At 42.4% G+C, this 18,533-nt stretch overlaps 1 protein-coding gene across 8 annotated transcripts in view; it reads right to left on the minus strand.

Annotated features, from left to right (window-relative positions):
* The window catches only part of LOC102490674 (uncharacterized), a 321,768-nt gene that overhangs the window by 299,206 nt on the left and 4,029 nt on the right, over positions 1–18,533 (minus strand). The window contains exons 2-3 of one of the 8 annotated variants that reach the window (XM_014591405.1): positions 4,902–4,968; positions 2,022–2,230 (exon numbers count right to left, since the gene is read on the minus strand). The exons of the other annotated variants lie outside the window; for them this stretch is intronic. Of the exons in view, the coding sequence (XP_014446891.1) occupies positions 2,188–2,230; positions 4,902–4,968 (110 nt within the window). The 3' untranslated portion in view covers positions 2,022–2,187. Of the gene's footprint in view, positions 1–2,021; positions 2,231–4,901; positions 4,969–18,533 lie in introns of those variants that run through there. 8 annotated transcript variants of the gene reach the window in all.

Consider the following 18,533-nt stretch of genomic DNA (forward strand, 5'->3'; position numbering starts at 1 on the left):
GTTTCTCTCTGACAATGTCTCTTTCTAGCAAGCACATGCACCCTATTATCAAAAACCTTTAAAAAGAAAATTCAAGCTGTCCTGTGGTGTGGTGGTTAAGATAGCAAGATCTCACATTGCTGACCACACAGTTTGAGTCCTGGACCCTGAGATTTGAGAAACATGCCAGGCCTTTGTAAATCCGTGCCCCAAATCCCAAAAGCAGAGAGAGATAGAAGAGATAGGATTGTGGCATGACCATTCCCCATGGGGATGCTTTCTCGCTTTCCCTTTCTTTGTCTCTGATGAGCACACAGGCCCTCTAGCAAATTAAAAAAAGAAACCTTGGAATTGGCAATATGTAATCAAAAGGGAAATTTGGAACCTTTTGATACATTTTGAGAAACTGCCTTTCTGTTAGGTTATCCCAATTTCCCCTTCCCACAGCCACGTGTGAGAGTGCCTCTATTCCACATTCTTTTTTTTTTTTTTTTTTTGGAGAGGTTTTTGCTATAGGGTGCATGCGCTCGCCAGAAAGACAGAGACAGAGAGACAGAAAGTGAGAAGTCCCTCCCCGCCCCCCCCCAGGGGGGATGGCCACACTGCAATTCCTTCTCCTTTCTCCTCTCGGGATCTTGGGCACGCACGCACACGCGCCCGGCGTGAGTTTTAAGCCACCGGGTCCGGGACGCGAACCACGGTCAACTACATGGGAGTTCAGCGACATAGCCATTATGCTAACTGCTGGTCCCTATTCCACATTCTTGACAAAACAGGAGCTCTCACTAGTAACCATTGCCACAAGTATTTGATGTTTTTAAATTTTCAGTATTAATTAGAAAACACATAATATGACTTAAATATTTAAGAGCCAACAGGGTATTCAGGGGAAAGTCTCTCTCCTCCCATGTGTACCCAAAAGGGGATCACTTGTGTATCCTAGAACTCATTTATGCATTCATAAATGGTCATGCTCTAAACACACTGCTCTCTACCTTGTTTTCCACATATCTATATATCATGGACACAGGCTCAGTCTGTATTTTTTTTTCTTAACAGTCACATACTTTTTTGAAAGATTTATTTATTTCTTCCACAGGAAAGAGAGACAGAAAAAAAACCCAAAAAACAGAGACAGACCACATCCCCCACCGGGTCTTAATGTCACAATCCACCTCCAGCTTTAGCCAATACCTGTCCAGTGTAACAGTCATATACTTTTCTACGATTGAATGTTGCATACTTAACAAGTTCTTTGACGGACATTTGTGTTGCTATTAGCCTTCTGCCATTACAGCGTAGCTGTGAATTACCTTATGTATGTATGTGTTTGTATGTAAAGTTAAATATATGGTTTACTAGGTTCAAAGATTTTTAAAGTATTTTTAAATATTGTCCCAAAAAGAAAGAAAAAGGAATAGGAATGAAAAAAGGGAGAAAAAAGAAAAAAAGTTTAAAACTAAGGAATATGGTAGCTATTAAGTAGTGTCACATATTTCTGAAGTTTGTTTGTTTTTCTTAGTCTCCCTTGTCTGCTTAAGTATTTAGAAATTTCATAAGATTAGGAGCAGGAAAAAAAAAAAGGTTGCTAAAAACTTAATAGCAGAGCTGCCTCCAATCCTACAACAACCATTTTACCGTTAGCTAAATTCTGATAAGGAAAAGCAAATGATTTGGAACAGGGAGAGCTAAGCCTTTAAGCCTAGAGGTAATGTTGCACGTTGCTCTTCAGAAATACAAAATGAAAATATGTGTAGGAATGGAAACTGATTTGCAGAAATGAGATCATCTATAATATAAAGGATCAGAAGTTCAATACCTTACTTATTTGCTTTTATTTCACAATGTATTTTTTTCTGGGGAAAAAAGTTGGATTTCATTTATTTTAAATAAATCTTTCAAAAAATGCTACCAGAGCAGTACACCAATCATAATTACATAGCGTAATGAATTTTTCACAAAGTGATCCCATCTATGAAACCACTACTTAGCTCAAGCAGTAGAACATGACCAGAATCTTAGAAGCCTCTTTGGTGGCCCTACACATACTAACCCTGAAAACAACTATTTTCTACCACTATCAGTGAAGTCCCCCTGTTTCATAACATTACATAAATAGAAAATGTAGCATTTACTTTTCTGTGTCTGGCGTCTTGTAACATTATGTAGACTTCATCCATGATTTTTGCCTCTTTCTTTGGTGTGGCTTCATTCTCCAGCATTTACTAAGCACCTACTATATGCCAGGTACCTGAAACACAGTGGTAATATAGAGAGGAAGTCTCCGATCTTCAGTAACTAGCATATAATAGTATTGTCGTCTAAGACATCTGAGGATTTAAAATTGCTTTCTAGGAGGACAACTGAGGTTTGTGGACACAGGTAGCTCAAAAGGACCCACTTGTTTAGAAAGTCCAAGGTATGGTCACGGTGAAGTATATTTCAGTGGATTTTTAGATCTTTACCTACAGTCTCCCAAGCATCATTTACATTAGACAAAGGCCTGCAAAATAAAAATCTCAGTTGCCTTTCCCAATCTGCATTCCAGCACAGACTCTTGACTAAATAACTATGGAGTATTTGTTAGGCAGGATTCTGGGGAAGGAAGCTGACTGTATCTATGAAATGCTATTTTAAACATGCTTGCTTTGCTGGAAACTTCCAAGAAGTATTGTTTTTTGTTTGTTTGTTTATTTGTTTGTTTTTTCCTTTTTAGAATTATAGTTTCTCTCCTTTTCTCCATCAAGGATATGGGTTGGAAAAAGGTATTCTATGTGGTCAGTAGAGATTATCAATTGATTCAGAAATCACAAAGGGATGTGGATATTATTATTTCAGGACCCCACACAAAGTCAAGAATTTTAATGCATGCATATATTAAGTTTACAGTTGGTAGTCACTATTGACAGTTGTATATTACTTTTACAAATTTAGGACAGCTTTGAAGCAATTAAATGTGGATTTATCCAAAAGTCTTATAAAAGTTTTAGAGTATTACAAATAAAGTCCTTCTTACTCATCACTTCTCAATCTTTTTTCTTCTTTCTCCAGATAAGAATTTAGAATGCATCTTTTAGACCTCTTTTTATATCTTTAGGCACAAACACATATAGTATGAATTTTTTAAAATTTTAAATATATTTATTTTTGAGAAGTTTTGCTATAGGGCATAGTAAGTGCTCACTGGAAAGACAGAGAGACAAAGTGGGAACTCATCCCCCCCAGGGGGAATGGCCATGCTGCAATCCCTTCTCCTCCTGTCTCTTCTTGGTATATTGGACACACACACACACGTGCCCAGCATTGAATTTTAAGCCGCTGGGTCCGGGACTCGAATCATGGTCGAATGTGTGGGAGTCTAGTGACGTAACCATTATGCCATCTGCTGGCTCCTAAAATTTTTATTTTTAAAATTAATTTATTTCTCTCAAGAGAGGGAGAGAGAGAACCCCCATCAGGGTCCTGATGCTCAATCCACTCCCAGCCATTAGCTAGCCCCAGGTCAAGAGCAAGCACATATTCCCGGCATCTTCAGGAAGGTCTCCATCTTGAACTGAGAACTTTTCCATGTGCAATTTTGCCTTTCTGAGCATCACACTTTACTGCTGCACCACAGCCTGGCCTCATTTTTCTTATATTGAACTACAAGTTGCTTTTTCCCTTCCTCTATACTTTGTGAACTCTCACCAGTTGTCTACTTGGTTCACTCCTTTGAACTACTGTATAGTATTCTACCATGTGAACGTAACGTTTTATATAACACAGCCATTCTTTTTCAGTATTACAAGCAATGCTACCATGAATATCCTTGATGCAGTCCTTGGTGCACATGAACAAAGATCTTACATTGTCAAAAAATAAAAAGATTGGGACAACATTGTGCCCTGGTTGTTTAGGGAGTCAGATTCCTCATGGCTGATTTAATGGTTCAGATTCAGGTCCAGCAGCTTGAAAAACATACTAGAAAAACATATGCGCGTGCACACACACACACACAATCTCAACAGGATGGAAAAATGGAAGGGAAAGGCTTGCAGTGTGCCTGCGCCTCACTGGGTGCTTTTGCCCTCTCACTCTCTGGCCAGTGCTTGTGCCATCTGGCAAAAATAAAACAATAGCAACAAAAGAAGTAGCCAGATCTTGCCATCACTTCCTTAACAGAGCATCTCGGTTCTTAAACCAAGAGAGCTCTTGGAGGTGGGGTACATCTTCACTGAGCCTGTATCACCAGAACCCAGAAGACCCTGTCAGCTGATAATTGCTTCTGAGGCATGAGTGTGCAGGTCCAGGTTTTCCTTTATCTCTTCACTGCTCAGATCTTTCAGCTGGTTCCTCCTTGCCTTCTAATCATTTAAAAGACTGACCTTTTAAGGTCATTGTTCTTGGCCTCTTCTAATTTATCCAGCTTCTCTCCACTGGTCAGAAACTCTCATTCTTAGCTTCACATTAGAATTAAATGAGGAGCTTTAAAAATGATCAGGGTCCAGCCCCAAACCAGTTCTGACTTAACTGGTTTGCATTAGACTAAGTCCCAGGTAATGTTATTTTCTTCAAGACTCCCCGCTGTCATACTAACATGGGACAGGGCCAGAATGTAGAATTGTTGTGCTGGATTAGTGGTACTCCACGTAGGGGCCCCAACAGATGTGTCTGCATCCCCTGAGAATTGTTAGGAATACAGATTGTGGGCCCAACCCCAGACCTGACTCAGAAACCCTGGGAGGTGGGGCCCTGCAATCTATGTTAAAGCAAACTCTTCAGATGATTCCAAAGCATACTAAATAGTTTGGGACCACTGCCCTGGGCGATACATTTTCTGGTTTGTGCAGACGACCCCCTTGTCCTACCTGCACATCATAGCTTGCTGACACTCCATCATGGTGTGTCTCCAGCACCTCTAATGCTCCCTTCTCTATTCTCACCTCAGCAAACTTTTCCCCGCCTCTGTCTTCCTTCTCCCAGTGAATGACACCACAATCTTCCAAGTTCCTGGAGGCAAAAACCTGGATTTCATTTTAAAATCTTTTAAAATAGGTAACACATTCAGGTGGCTTATAACCCAGACAGTATAAAAAGATAAACAAGGTAAATCTCCCTCTCACCCTTACCTTCTGTTATGGACTAAATTGTGTCCCTCACAAAGATTGTATGTGGAGGCTCTCACCCTCAGCATAACTGTACTTGGGAAGAGGGATTTCAAGGAGGTATTAATATTAAGTGAGAGGCCCACCCTGGTGGTGCAGTTGGTAGCAAACTGCAGTGATGTAAACCACATGGCTGACTGAGTCTGGATCCTAAGTCAGCCTGAAAACACACTCAGGATGTTGCGATCCCAGATATTTCCTTAGACATCACTGTGCCTGTTTTCTAAATGAGATTAGTAGCTCAGTCTATACACTTGAGTAAAGCAAAGTGTCTTCTTTAATGTGGGTGGTCAAAATCCAGTCATTAAAGGATCCACTAGAACAAAAAAGCTGATCCTCTTCTGAATAAGAGAATTCTTCCTGACTCGCTATGAACTGAGAAATCAGTCTTTTCCTGCCTTCATTGTCGATGTGTATCTTGATTTAATCAGTTCCCTATAGTTTATATTGTCATTATTTATGATTTTGTCACCTGAAAAGATATTGCAATGCAGAACCTTGTGTGTGTCATTTCACATAGGCAAACATATGTCATGTATAAAATATAGTATGCTAGGTCAAAGGGTACATCGCTTTGCAGTCTTCTTAGTTGGTTTTGAGAGTCTCACTGTGTCATGATCTTCGTGTGTCAGCCTTCTGAGTAAACTGCAACTACAGGCACACAGCACAGTGCCCAGCTTTTGAGTTTGCAGTATCAATAGATGTCATATTGCCTTCTTAGGAATTATATCAATTTACACACTGAGCAACAACATGTAAGAGTTCCCCAAGGCCTTAGTAATTGACTGTGTTTATCAAACTAGATTTTGCCTATTTGACAGCTGAAAAGCAAGTATTAGTATAGTTTTAATTTGAATGTTTCTTTGTATGAATAAAATAAAGTATCTTTTACATGTTTGTGCCGTTTGTATTTCCTTGTGAGCTGTTAATTGATTATCTTTTACAGGTTCTTCTTATGGACCGAAAGAAGGATTTCTCTTTGTGTTGTGAGCTGAAAACTTTTTTTTTTTCATTTTCTCATCTGACTTCCAATTTTGATTATGACATGCTATGACTTGAATGTGTTCTCCCAAGAAGCAAGTGTTGAAAACTTAATGTACAGCATTGGGGGAGGAGCTAATGAAAAGTGATTAGGCCATGAGGGCAGTGACTGAATTAACGCTGTTGTCAGGAGTAGGTTCATTACCTCAGGGGTGAGTTCCTTATGAAAGGGGGAGTTCATCCACCCACTCTTTCTCTGAAACTTTCTCTTTCTCCCTCCCTGCCCTTCCACCATGTGATGTCTTCTGCCACGGTTAAGAAGGCCCTCGCCAGATATCGGCAACTTAATATTGGGTTTCCCAGCCTGTAGAACAGTAATCCAATGGAATTCTGTTCATTATATGTTGCCAAATCTCTGGCACTCTGTTATAGCAGCACAACATGCACTAATGTTTCTTATCACGCAAAATTTGTTTTCATAACAAGATGAAATATTTTCATGTTTTCTCATCTGGACAATGCAATAGCCCTTTGACTCTATTTTCCACACAGAATGATCTTTCTTGCCATTCCCCTGCCCAATGTATTTCCCTGGCTTCCCTTTATTCTCAGAATATGATGCAAACTCTTCACCTGAAAGGCCCTATTATTACCTGGCTGCAGGCTTGCTCTCATCCTGTTCTAATCATCTCCTCCTTATGCGTAGTACTGTACCAAAAGGTCTTTTTGTGTTCTGAAACATCTAACTTTCTTCTCAAGACCTTACCCAGCCAGCTGTTCTCTCTGCCCAGAATACTTTTCTTCTCATTCTTTAAGGAATTGGCTCCATTTTGTTCTCTATGTTGCAATTTACTTATTCCTTAAGGAGGCCTTTCTAGGGGTTAGCAGGTGACGTGATAGTTAAGACGCCAGATCCTACATGGCCAAACATGGTTCAAGTCGTCCAACAGTAGGTTGAAAATCTCACCAGGCATGTGTGCCCAAAATCCCAAAAGGAAAATGGAAGAGAAGGGACTGCGGTGGGGCCACTGTGCCACCCCATAGTGTGTGATTTCTTACTTCCTTCTCTCTCTCTCCAGCAAGGGCATACACGCTATGGCCATAAAAAAAAAAAAAAAAAAGCTTTAAAAAAAGAAGAGGCCTTTTCTGTTTACCTTGTGTACACTATCTTCCTTTTAATGTCTTTACAATACTTAGAATAATGTTTAATTACATCTGTGTTCAGGTATTTGTTTTATGCTTCTCTTCTTTCCTAGAGTATGAACTTTTCTTCTACCTGCAAAATGCATAGCATATAGTAGGTATTTGATTAATATTGAATGAATGAATGAAGAAATATCTTCCATGTTTATATAGCCAGGGGTTGAGAATACTTTTATTTTTTCCTATTACTCAGTTGTTATTCTCCATTCATGTTTTAAACCCATGGTTACCATATATCAATTGCTTATATTTCTAAGTCACTAGCTTCCCCTCAAAAGCCTGCTTTGACCATCATAAATCTCTTTCTAGTGTTTGTTCTCACAGACACAAAAATACATAAGATTATTTTCAAATAATGAAACACATATCGAATGTTACAGAAAAATCTAAGGTTATAATTTATAAGAAAAATTTTCCCTAAGGGTGACAATACCAACATAAATTTTCTTTATATATTTTCTCTCTGTTTTAAAAAGAATATTATTTTTCTCATTAAGAAAGTAATATATCCTTGTTGTAAAAATAGTCAAACAATATGGAAATGCCTATCATAGAAATGTGAAAAGTATAAGACATCTCCATAATTCCCATTCCCAGAGAAAATCACTGGTCACAGAAGGTTGGATGTCGATCCGTCTAGACTTTTTTCTGTGCATATCACATTTTAGCACAGGCTGAGATTTTGTGTTGTGCTTCATTTCATTTTTACTGCAGTAGGACCCAATTAAACAAACAGTGCTGTAACTCTCTTGCAGAACAATTCATCATGGACATGCTTATATGCTAAACATATGGTTCTTACTCTCTTTTTAACAATTGCCTAATATTTTATTGATGTACTCTCTCTTGATGTTTCCCTTCCCTTTGACCTGGTCAGTGTAGTATGGAGAAGGTGATCTTAAATTTTGTCATTTTTCTCTTTTCTTGGACATAAGGCTATAGTCTGATCAGGGAGGGAGTCATTTCTCACCTTAACCTGTTGTTTTGTTGGAAAAGACAATTTAGAGCAAATATAAGTCCGAGGTTCAGAAGTATATTTAGAATCAGTAGGCTGAATAATCATTTGTAAGAAATCCTGATTGGAGACCAGCAGTTAGCGTAATGGCTATGTCGCTGGATTCCCATGTAGTCGACTGCGGTTCGTGTCCCGGATCCGGTGGCTTAAAACTCACACCAGGCGCGTGTGCGTGCGTGCCCAAGATCCCAAGAGGAGAATGGAGGAGAAGGGATTGCGGCATGGCCATCCCCCCTGGGGGGTGATTTCTCAGTTTCTGTCTCTCTGTCTCTCTCTGTCTGTCTGGTGAGCGCACTCGCCCTACAGCAAAAACCTCTTAAAAAAAAAAAAAAGAAAGAAAGAAACCCTGATTGTAAAAATGTATGTGAATGAATCTGTGTTACTATATTACCAGAATTCAGGAACCACCATCACCATGGTGAGGATTCCCAAAGAAAACTACCCCTCCATTTTTGTAACTATCTTCCTTCCATTTTGTAACTCTCTTACATAGAGCCCAACAGTAGCTGAAGTTTACTCCAGTTATAGTGCCATGAGCCACCCAATATATAATGTCAAACCTGTTTGGAGTGAGGGAAAAAAAATAAAAAAACAACTGCAAAACCAATTATTTTGCCAACATCTGATAGAGACGTGACAAGGTCCTAATTGCTAGGCTTACATTTCAGGAAGCAACTTATTTTGTGTTATTGGTGCCAGTTAACACAAAGGCAGTGCACGGTGAATACACCATTTAGAACTGCATTGATCTAATGTCATGTAATCTCATGACCAGGTCCAGTCTGTACAAGTGATGCATTTATGTTTTTGCACATTTTAAGTTTATGCACACTGGCTTGGAAAATTAAGGTATTCTCTGCCCCTAGCTCCTCCCCAGTGTCCTTGGTTGTCACCATAGCTGAGATAATATGAAAAGTTCTTTGAACACCTTCTTTGTACTGGGCTCCCAAATTAGATCATGGGGAATTCAAACCCTGTGCCACTTTTACAACTACAAGACAGGCCTCTTAGCCATATGCTATTTTTATAGCAAAGACCACAGCCCAGACTGGATACTACCAGACCTTGGGCCAAAGTGAGGTCAATGGGAATTTATAAGAACGGCAAAGGCAATAAGCCTCGGACCGAGACTACTGCTCCCAAGGGCCAGTTTTATAGTTAGGTGAGTGAGTGCTTTGGGGCTAGAAAGACACTCTCCTCCTCTACCCCAGCTAGTCTGACATCCAGAAACCCACATTTGTGACTGACTTCCTAAACCACTCCTCCTATTGATCTCACTCCCAGTCGTCCTGATAATCTGAATTCTACTAATAATTGGATTTTTGCCTCTGTAAGACTGCATTCCTGAGCAGTACAAATGTTCCTATATTAAGCTTCATGAAGTGTACATACATATGAAAGTATAATGTAGTGGTTTAAGAGTGCAGGCCCTAGGCTGGCTCCATGGTGCAGCAGCAACACACTGCTCAAGAAAAGCTGGCTCCGGGAACCAGCAGTTAGCGTAATGGCTATGTCGCTGGACTCCCACGTAGTCGACCGTGGTTCGTGTCCCGGACCCGGTGGCTTAAAACTCACGCCGGGCGCGTGTGCGTGCGTGCCCAAGATCCCGAGAGGAGAATGGAGGAGAAGGGATTGTGGCGTGACCATCCCCCCTGGGGGGTGATTTCTCGCTTTCTGTCTCTATGTCTCTCTCTGTCTGTCTGGCGAGCGCACGTGCCCTACAGTGAAAATCTCTCAAAAAAAAAAAAAAAGAAAAAAAAAGAAGAGCTGGCTCCCACGTGGTGATCTTGGTTCAGATCTCTGGCCTGGTCAGCCTGAAACATATTTGGGAACACATGCACCCCAAATCTGAGAAGCTATAGCATTGGAGCAGGATTGAAGCATAACCATGCTTACTTACACAACTACTTTTTTACACGTATAAAACTGTTTAACATGAAACAGATTGTTGTTGTTCATGGTCAGAGAGAAAATGTTTTGGCTGTGTTATGGTTTGCTAAAGGTGTGTACCCCAAAGTTTCACATTTTGGAATTCAGTCTTAGTGGGCAGTAACTTGATGTTCCCCTGCAATTCATGTCTTGGGACTTGATTATATTGAATCGTCAGAAAAGTCATGATGCATGTTTGGATAGAAAAATGTCATGACTTTTTTGACAACTCAATGTATTGAATGTATTGTAAAGGTGTCAAGTAAAAATTTAATTATTTCATGGTGTCCCAGGGTGGGGATGTCTGGTGTGATGAATGTCATTAGCATAGGGCCTCTTGATTGAGTTCTAGTGGTTTTTTAAGTATAGAGAAAGTCACATGGATACACACACCATGCTCTGTTCTGCTGAAAGTTCTGCCTTCCATCATTTTGTGGTGCCTTTACACTTCTGATACCAGAACTGTGAGTCAAAATAAATCCCTATTTTCTTAAATTTACCCAGCCTCAGGTATTTGTTGTCAATGCATAAATGTACTAAGAGAGACTGTTTGAAAAATTCTGAAAGAAAAATGCCTAAAACTTGAAAAAATGCAAGATTGGATGTATATGAACTGCTAATTTAAGCAAATTTTAAAGAAGAGGGAATAAAGCTATTTTAAAACAGGATAAAGAGGCTAACAGCAAGAATGAGTATTTAAAAAAATATATTATCAAAGAAAGAGAAGTTTACACTTGGCTTTTTTCTTTTCCAGCTGGAGAAAGGCTCATAATTGATGGAAGGTGGTAGAAAGTTGAGAAAACGCTAGGCTGTTGGTGCCTTTTTGTCAGAAATCAAGAACTGTTTTTCCTATGTAGCAGATGGGTGCGAGTGAGACTGCCGATCTGACCATTCGGAGATGACTTCCTCTATGCCAGGCTCTACACCACCACATTCCTGGATCAAGTCATTTTCAAGGTATCCCTGTAAAGTGGGTAACCATTATTACCCCATTAGTAGGACATGCACAGGTGGCAGCCACCCACAGCACAGGTCAGGTCTAACTCTTACTGGATACGTTGACTGCTTCTGGGTGCCTCGTTATTCATTGATCCAGAAGTAGCCACCGAGAAAAGCCTAGCTCTGGAAGTTTCTGATTCCAGAACAAAGGATCATGATCATTCTGATTCGAGCAGAAATTACTTCCCCTTTGATAGAGGTACTGTGAGAAACAGAAGTCATTCCTGGGGTGTCAGTCTTTGGGTGATTGATCAGTTCTATAAAATAAAATGCTGGCTCTTGGGACCAGCAGGTGGCATGGTGGTTAAGGTGCTGGACACTCCCACATGGCCGACCAGGGTTCGAGTCTTGAATCTGGTGGCTTGCTTTCTCACTTCCTTTCTCTCTCACTCTCACCCTCTGTCTCTCTCTGCTCAAATTAAGAAATAAATGAATGAATACATAAATAAATAAAATAAATAATTATTAAAAAAATTTTAAATAAAATGCTGGCTCTGAAAACTAGAAGACATGCGGTGGCAATAGTTAACTCACTTAAATATTTATGTGTCTATCATTTACCAAGGGATATAGTGAAGAGGGAGATGGACTGTCCTTTGTCCTTATGTAGTTTCAGGTCTAACCAAGGAAACCAGGCAATGACAGCAAGTGTGAACCAAACTAGGACAGGAATGTTCTGGGCTCAGGGAGCATACAGCTGCAAGTCAAAACTCTGAAGGTTATTAGAATCCCTATTCCTAACAACATAGGTATCAAATGTCCACTTTTAAGAAACGATGAAATTGCATTTGCACACATGTGTAACTGTCTAATTTGGCTTCAGTTTAAAAATGGTTTGGATCTGAGCTTGAGGTCCAGCACTTTTTTTTTTTTTTTTTAAAGATTTCTGTTACAGGGTGCATACACTCACCAGAGAGAGTGAGAAATCACACCCCCCCACCCCCAAAGGGGATGGCCAGGCTGCAGTCCCTTCTCCATTCTCCTTCTGGTATTTTGGCCATGCACCCATGTGCTCCCAGTGTGAGTTTTAAGCAACCAAGTCCAAGATTCCAACCTTTGTGAGTCACGGGGGACTCCAGTGCCTTAACCACTGCGCCACCTGCTGGCCCCAATGTCCAGCATTTATGTTCTCCATTTGTAGATATTGAATCCCAAGTCTGAAGGTTTCATTCCCTGGGATGCTAAAGGGGGCAGAATAAGATTCTGAGGCTCTTTTTTATAGAGTATGAAAGTGAACATGAGTGACATTCATAGAGGGCTCCAAAGCCTGGACAATAGTGTCTTCTGGAATAAGTAAGCAAGAACATGTGGTGACTGGACAAGCTGCAGAAGGGATCAATTTTACAAAAATGTAGTAAGTCTCATGAGAGCTTTACTAAGACAACTCAAAAATGGAAGTATAACATTCTAAGTAGGTGCAAAAGAAGCTATTTAGAAGTTTAGGTTTAGCATTAAAAGAAAAAATACCGTTCTTAGCATGTTTTTCAGGCCAAGTAGAAAGGCTGAATGAATGGCTAAGGACAACTAGGTGAAAAAATCTATTACTAGGCAGCTGTGACAAATGGAGATCACAAGCTTTGGAGGTAAACGGACGTGAGTGCCAAACCCAGGTCTGCACAGTCTAGTTCTGTACAGCTGGGCAAGACACTTATTTTTCCTGTCTTGTTTTCATTGTAATAAAATGGGGAGAGTAAAACCTAAACAACAGGATAGCTATGAGGATTAAATAATTAGCACAGGGACCAGCAGATGGCATAATGGTTACGTCACTGGACTCCCACACAGTTGTCTGTGGTTCGAGTTGCAGACCTTGTGGCTTAAAACTCAAGCCAGGCCACCTGTGTGTGCGTTCCCCAAACCCGAGAGGAGAATGGAGGAGAAGGAATTGCAGCGTGGCCATCCCCCCTGGGGGGTGATTTCTTGCTTTGTCTCTGTACCTCTCTGGCAAACACGTGCACCTTATAGCAAAAATCTCTCAAAAACAAAATTAGCACAAAGTAGGAATTCAACAAAGAGAATCTAATGTTGTTACCATATTGTCTCATATTATGTGCTGCTTGAAGTCAGTAGTTAGATGACTTATAAATACCACTGCGCCACCTGCTGGCCCCAATGTCCAGCATTTATGTTCTCCATTTGTAGATATTGAATCCCAAGTCTGAAGGTTTCATTCCCTGGGATGCTAAAGGGGGCAGAATAAGATTCTGAGGCTCTTTTTTATAGAGTATGAAAGTGAACATGAGTGACATTCATAGAGGGCTCCAAAGCCTGGACAATAGTGTCTTCTGGAATAAGTAAGCAAGAACATGTGGTGACTGGACAAGCTGCAGAAGGGATCAATTTTACAAAAATGTAGTAAGTCTCATGAGAGCTTTACTAAGACAACTCAAAAATGGAAGTATAACATTCTAAGTAGGTGCAAAAGAAGCTATTTAGAAGTTTAGGTTTAGCATTAAAAGAAAAAATACCGTTCTTAGCATGTTTTTCAGGCCAAGTAGAAAGGCTGAATGAATGGCTAAGGACAACTAGGTGAAAAAATCTATTACTAGGCAGCTGTGACAAATGGAGATCACAAGCTTTGGAGGTAAACGGACGTGAGTGCCAAACCCAGGTCTGCACAGTCTAGTTCTGTACAGCTGGGCAAGACACTTATTTTTCCTGTCTTGTTTTCATTGTAATAAAATGGGGAGAGTAAAACCTAAACAACAGGATAGCTATGAGGATTAAATAATTAGCACAGGGACCAGCAGATGGCATAATGGTTACGTCACTGGACTCCCACACAGTTGTCTGTGGTTCGAGTTGCAGACCTTGTGGCTTAAAACTCAAGCCAGGCCACCTGTGTGTGCGTTCCCCAAACCCGAGAGGAGAATGGAGGAGAAGGAATTGCAGCGTGGCCATCCCCCCTGGGGGGTGATTTCTTGCTTTGTCTCTGTACCTCTCTGGCAAACACGTGCACCTTATAGCAAAAATCTCTCAAAAACAAAATTAGCACAAAGTAGGAATTCAACAAAGAGAATCTAATGTTGTTACCATATTGTCTCATATTATGTGCTGCTTGAAGTCAGTAGTTAGATGACTTATAAATATACCAGTCATTTACTCACAGGGCTAGCAAAGGTGCAGTATTTCCCTATCCCCACTCTTTAAATAAGGAACTGGCTCAGGGTGTTGCCCAGTGTCACAGAGCTCATTCACTCCATTGCTGCTTGGTGCTTTGCTCAGCAGGATTCTTACTCCATACCTTAACACTTAGCTTTTCCCCAAAATCACCTGCAGCTAACCACTCAGGAACTATTCACTTTAATTCTGTCTCCTGGTCTCTCCCTATCCTTTGGGTGTGAGTTTCCCTTTTCTATGAAAATTGATGGCATGTTTAAGCTATCCTTCCTGCTGTTTCCAGAGGTATTCTGCAAAGAGAGTCATATGTGATGTCATCTCTCATTTCCATTGACAGATTATTTCTCTCCAGGGACTAATGTCCATCATCTTTCCCCTGGGAACTGATTTTCATAAAGAATCAGCCAAAGAAGACTTCCACTTAACCTCTAATAGCATTCAATTCCAGTAAAGCCCCAGAAGGAAAAAGAATGGGCCTAACTCTCTCCATTAACTCCAGGTGACCTCAAAAGCTTTTGCAACTTTCAGAGAAAAACTTTTGTAAGGAGCCAGTTTACTTAAAAAAAAAAAAAAACCTACTTTTCCCTCTGGAACTGAGCAGTTCTGTATGTCTATAGAATTTCCCCTAAACTCTGCTTTTTAAAGTAAATGTATGGGGCAGCAGGATAGGGAGGTTAAAATGCTGAATCCCGCGTGACCAGTTGTATGATTTGAGCCCCAGACTTTGTGACTTGAGAAACATGCTGGCAGGACCAGCAGATGGCATAATGGTTATGTTGCTGGACACCCACTTAGTCGACCATGGTTTGAATCCCAGACCTGGTGGCTTAAAATTTACCCTGGGTGGGTAAAATATTTGCTGGGTGGGACCAGCAGTTAGGGTAATGGCTATGTCGCTGGATTCCCATGTAGTCGACCACAGTTCGAGTCCCAGACCTGGTGGTTTAAACTCAGGTCGGGCACGTGTGCGTGTGTGCCCAAGATCCCAAGAGGAGAAAGGAGAAGGGATTGAGGTGTGGCTATCCCGCTGGGGGGTGATTTCTTGCTTTCTATCTCTTTCTGGCTAGTGCATGTGCCCTATAGCAAAAACCTCTCCAAAAAAGAAAAAAATAAATTTACGCTGGGCGTGTGTGCCCAAGATCCTGAGAGGAGAATGGAGGAGAAATTGCGGAGAAGAGATCTTGGCATGGCCATCCCCCCTGGGGTTTTTCTCACTTTCTGTTTCTGTCTCTGTCTTTCTGGTGAGTGCATGCACCCTATAGCAAAAATTTAAGAAAGGAAAAAAAAAGAACACACACACAAAAACAAAAACATGCCAACAAGTGTGCGGACATGTCCAAAATCCTGAAAGGAGAATGGAGGAGAAGGGACTGCTGTGTGGCCATCCTCCCTGGGGCGAGTGATTTCTCACTTTCCCTGTATCTCTGCCTCTCTCTTTGGCAAACCTATGACAAACCCTATAGCAAAAACTAAAAATTAATATTTATTATATAATAAGCTATTTAGCATAGCTGAACCAAAGCAAGAGGGCTTCATTCATTCATTCATGCATTCAATATTTTTTGAATGGTGATTAAGATGGCTGGAACACTACATGGTGGACAGCACAGTCTGAGTCCCCAAACTGGTGATTTGAACAACACTTTCAGCACTGTTTCTGGAAAGTGCATGTACCTTCTGGCAAATATTAAAATAAATAAAGGTACTTGAGCACCTACTATATATGCCAGATCTGCTCTAGGTGTTAAGGGCAAAGTTTTGAAATGTCAAATAGCTGAGATGATTATCATTTAGCATTACAAGAAGGAGTAAGAGAACCAAAGAAACCTTTGCATAGAATAGGAAATTAAGGCCACTTTCTGAATGCTTTTCTCCATCTTCCCTAATGAAACCCTCCAAATTCTAGCAACACTCTGGATGACTCATTCTTACATATGAATCTGGGCTAAACTGCTGACAATTTGCATCCCGTCTCTCACCTACTAGTTGGAGACCCTGGTCAAGTTATTTTACCTTTTTAGATCTGTTATCGTTGTCATCGGAAAATGCAATTACTGACAGTGATGGTCTCATAGTGCTGTTGTGAGAATTAAATTAACGCCCTAAATTAGCACATGGTCTGGTACATGGCAAGTACCAAACAGAAGACTGAAACAAAAGAATTTGATCTGAATTGGCTCAATCATCCTTTTTATTTCTCATGATTTAAAACATAGTTCCCTAAGGGCCTTTAAGACTTGTTACCAGAGGTAGATGGAGAAGAGCTAATAGGCGAAGAAAGGCTGAGTAGACTCAAGGTGGATGAGATATTCAGAAACAGGCTTTTAGTCACCCCAGCAGGGCACGGAAGCACCTGGTGGCTTCCTTCCCTATCAGTTCTTGCCAATTGATGGGGTTGTACCAGGAGCCATTTCCAAGTACTGTAAATAAGTTAGTTGGTCCTGAAAACAGAGTACTAGCCATCAAAAGGAAGTGAAGGAGAGAGACTACCCAAGGGGGGTGTCTGTCCCTACACACAATCTTCTCTATATAGTTTGCGTCTCTTTATCGGGAGGACTTGAATTAGAGAGGAAAAGTGTCAGCTAGTTTAGTAATTTTACGTGGAAATACTATGGCAAGACGATTGTCCATAGGAATCTGCTAGTGGATTGATTTCTTGGTACTTTTCGGACCCAAGCTATATTCGCCAGCACCTACCTGACAGACCCTGGCGGTGAGGAATGCGGTTACATAATGAAAGCCCGAGGATCAGAGACGTCACTTAAGTAACCTGGAAGGTCACGACGACAGGGCCGTCCTCGACGACCCCGAACTGCGCACGTGACAGGTGTTGCTATTTTACTAGCGTCGCCTCTCGTGCGGACCCTTCGTGGGTTCCGGGTCACCAGGCAATCGCACTACTAATCCACCTGGGTCGGCAACTTCTTTAGGACAATTCCGGTGTTGGCAATTCATTTCTGCCTCTGCCAGGACCGTCCCTACCGTGATGTGCAGAGTTGGCAGTTCTAGCACCAGGGCTCTTGGGTCCCTGGCGCTGGCCATCTTTGGTGTTGCCCATCCCCAATTCGAACCCACCAGGCAACGGAGAACCCCGGTCCTAGGACAAATGAGCAACTGTGCTCCTTAGTCATGTCTTACCGAAACCGCTGCTTCCTTTCTCTAGAGACTAAGCACATCCTCTCTTCCTGAGCGCTGGTAAAGGAAAAGGTGCTTGTGAACAGCCCAGGGTTAAACAATTCGCGCGCACACACCCTTCCTCTGACATAATTTCTGACTCGCAGATGTGCACCCCAGCGCGGAGGTAGGTGCAGCCTGCGGCGTCGGCTTGGAGCCGCCCGGGGCCAGACGCAAGCGGAAGTGGGGGCTGAGAGCTGCGTCCCCGCCGGGCGCTTCCCCCGGGACCGCCGCCGCCCCGCTCCCCACTGCGCGTCTCGGGAGTCCCGGGCGCCCAACTCCCGCCCCCGCGTCTGCCCCGGGCGAGTCGGAACCTTTTCTTTTTTCTGCGGGGGGATGGTGGTGATGGTGGGGGGTTCGGGGACCTACAAACCGCTCGGGATCCTGTCAGGATAAGTGCAGAGATGGAGGGAAAACACGGCTTCAGTATTTTTTCCCGAAACTTTCCGGAACGGCGGGATTGAGAACTTCATCTGTAACATTTGGGGGGTGAAATCGGGAGCGGATCTCAGGTGCCCACGTCTCGTGCGGAATGACCTAGTGGAGCGGGGAGGCGCTCCAGCCAGGGCCACTTTCACTCCTAAGGAACCCTCAGAGGGCTGGCGGCGAGGAATGGGCACAGGGAGAGCAGGAGGAAGGGAAGGGAGACCTCACTATGGAAACTGCAGAGGGCCACCGCAGGGGTGAGAGGGGTGGCGGGCGGAGAATGACAGAGCGGCACAGAGACCGGGAGAGGAGGAGGAAACGGAGACGGGAAAGGAACAAGGGGAGGGAAGAGAGAGGGGAGGACGGAGACGGCGTAGGGGTGCGCGCGCGCCGGGAAAGGCAGAGAACTTTCTCTGCGCTCCCTCCCGGGACGGGAACTCCGAAAAGCCCACCTCTGAGAGGTGGGGACCGCGGCGGCGCCTCTGGCCTCCGCCTCTTGTTGAGGCTGCGATCCGGCACCGGCCGGCCGAGGAGGGGGCACGGGCTGGGAGGGGGGGGGGGCC

The sequence above is a fragment of the Tupaia chinensis genome, unplaced genomic scaffold (genome assembly GCF_000334495.1).
Source record: "Tupaia chinensis unplaced genomic scaffold, TupChi_1.0 Scaffold000569_1, whole genome shotgun sequence".
NCBI classification, from domain to species: Eukaryota; Metazoa; Chordata; class Mammalia; order Scandentia; family Tupaiidae; genus Tupaia; species Tupaia belangeri.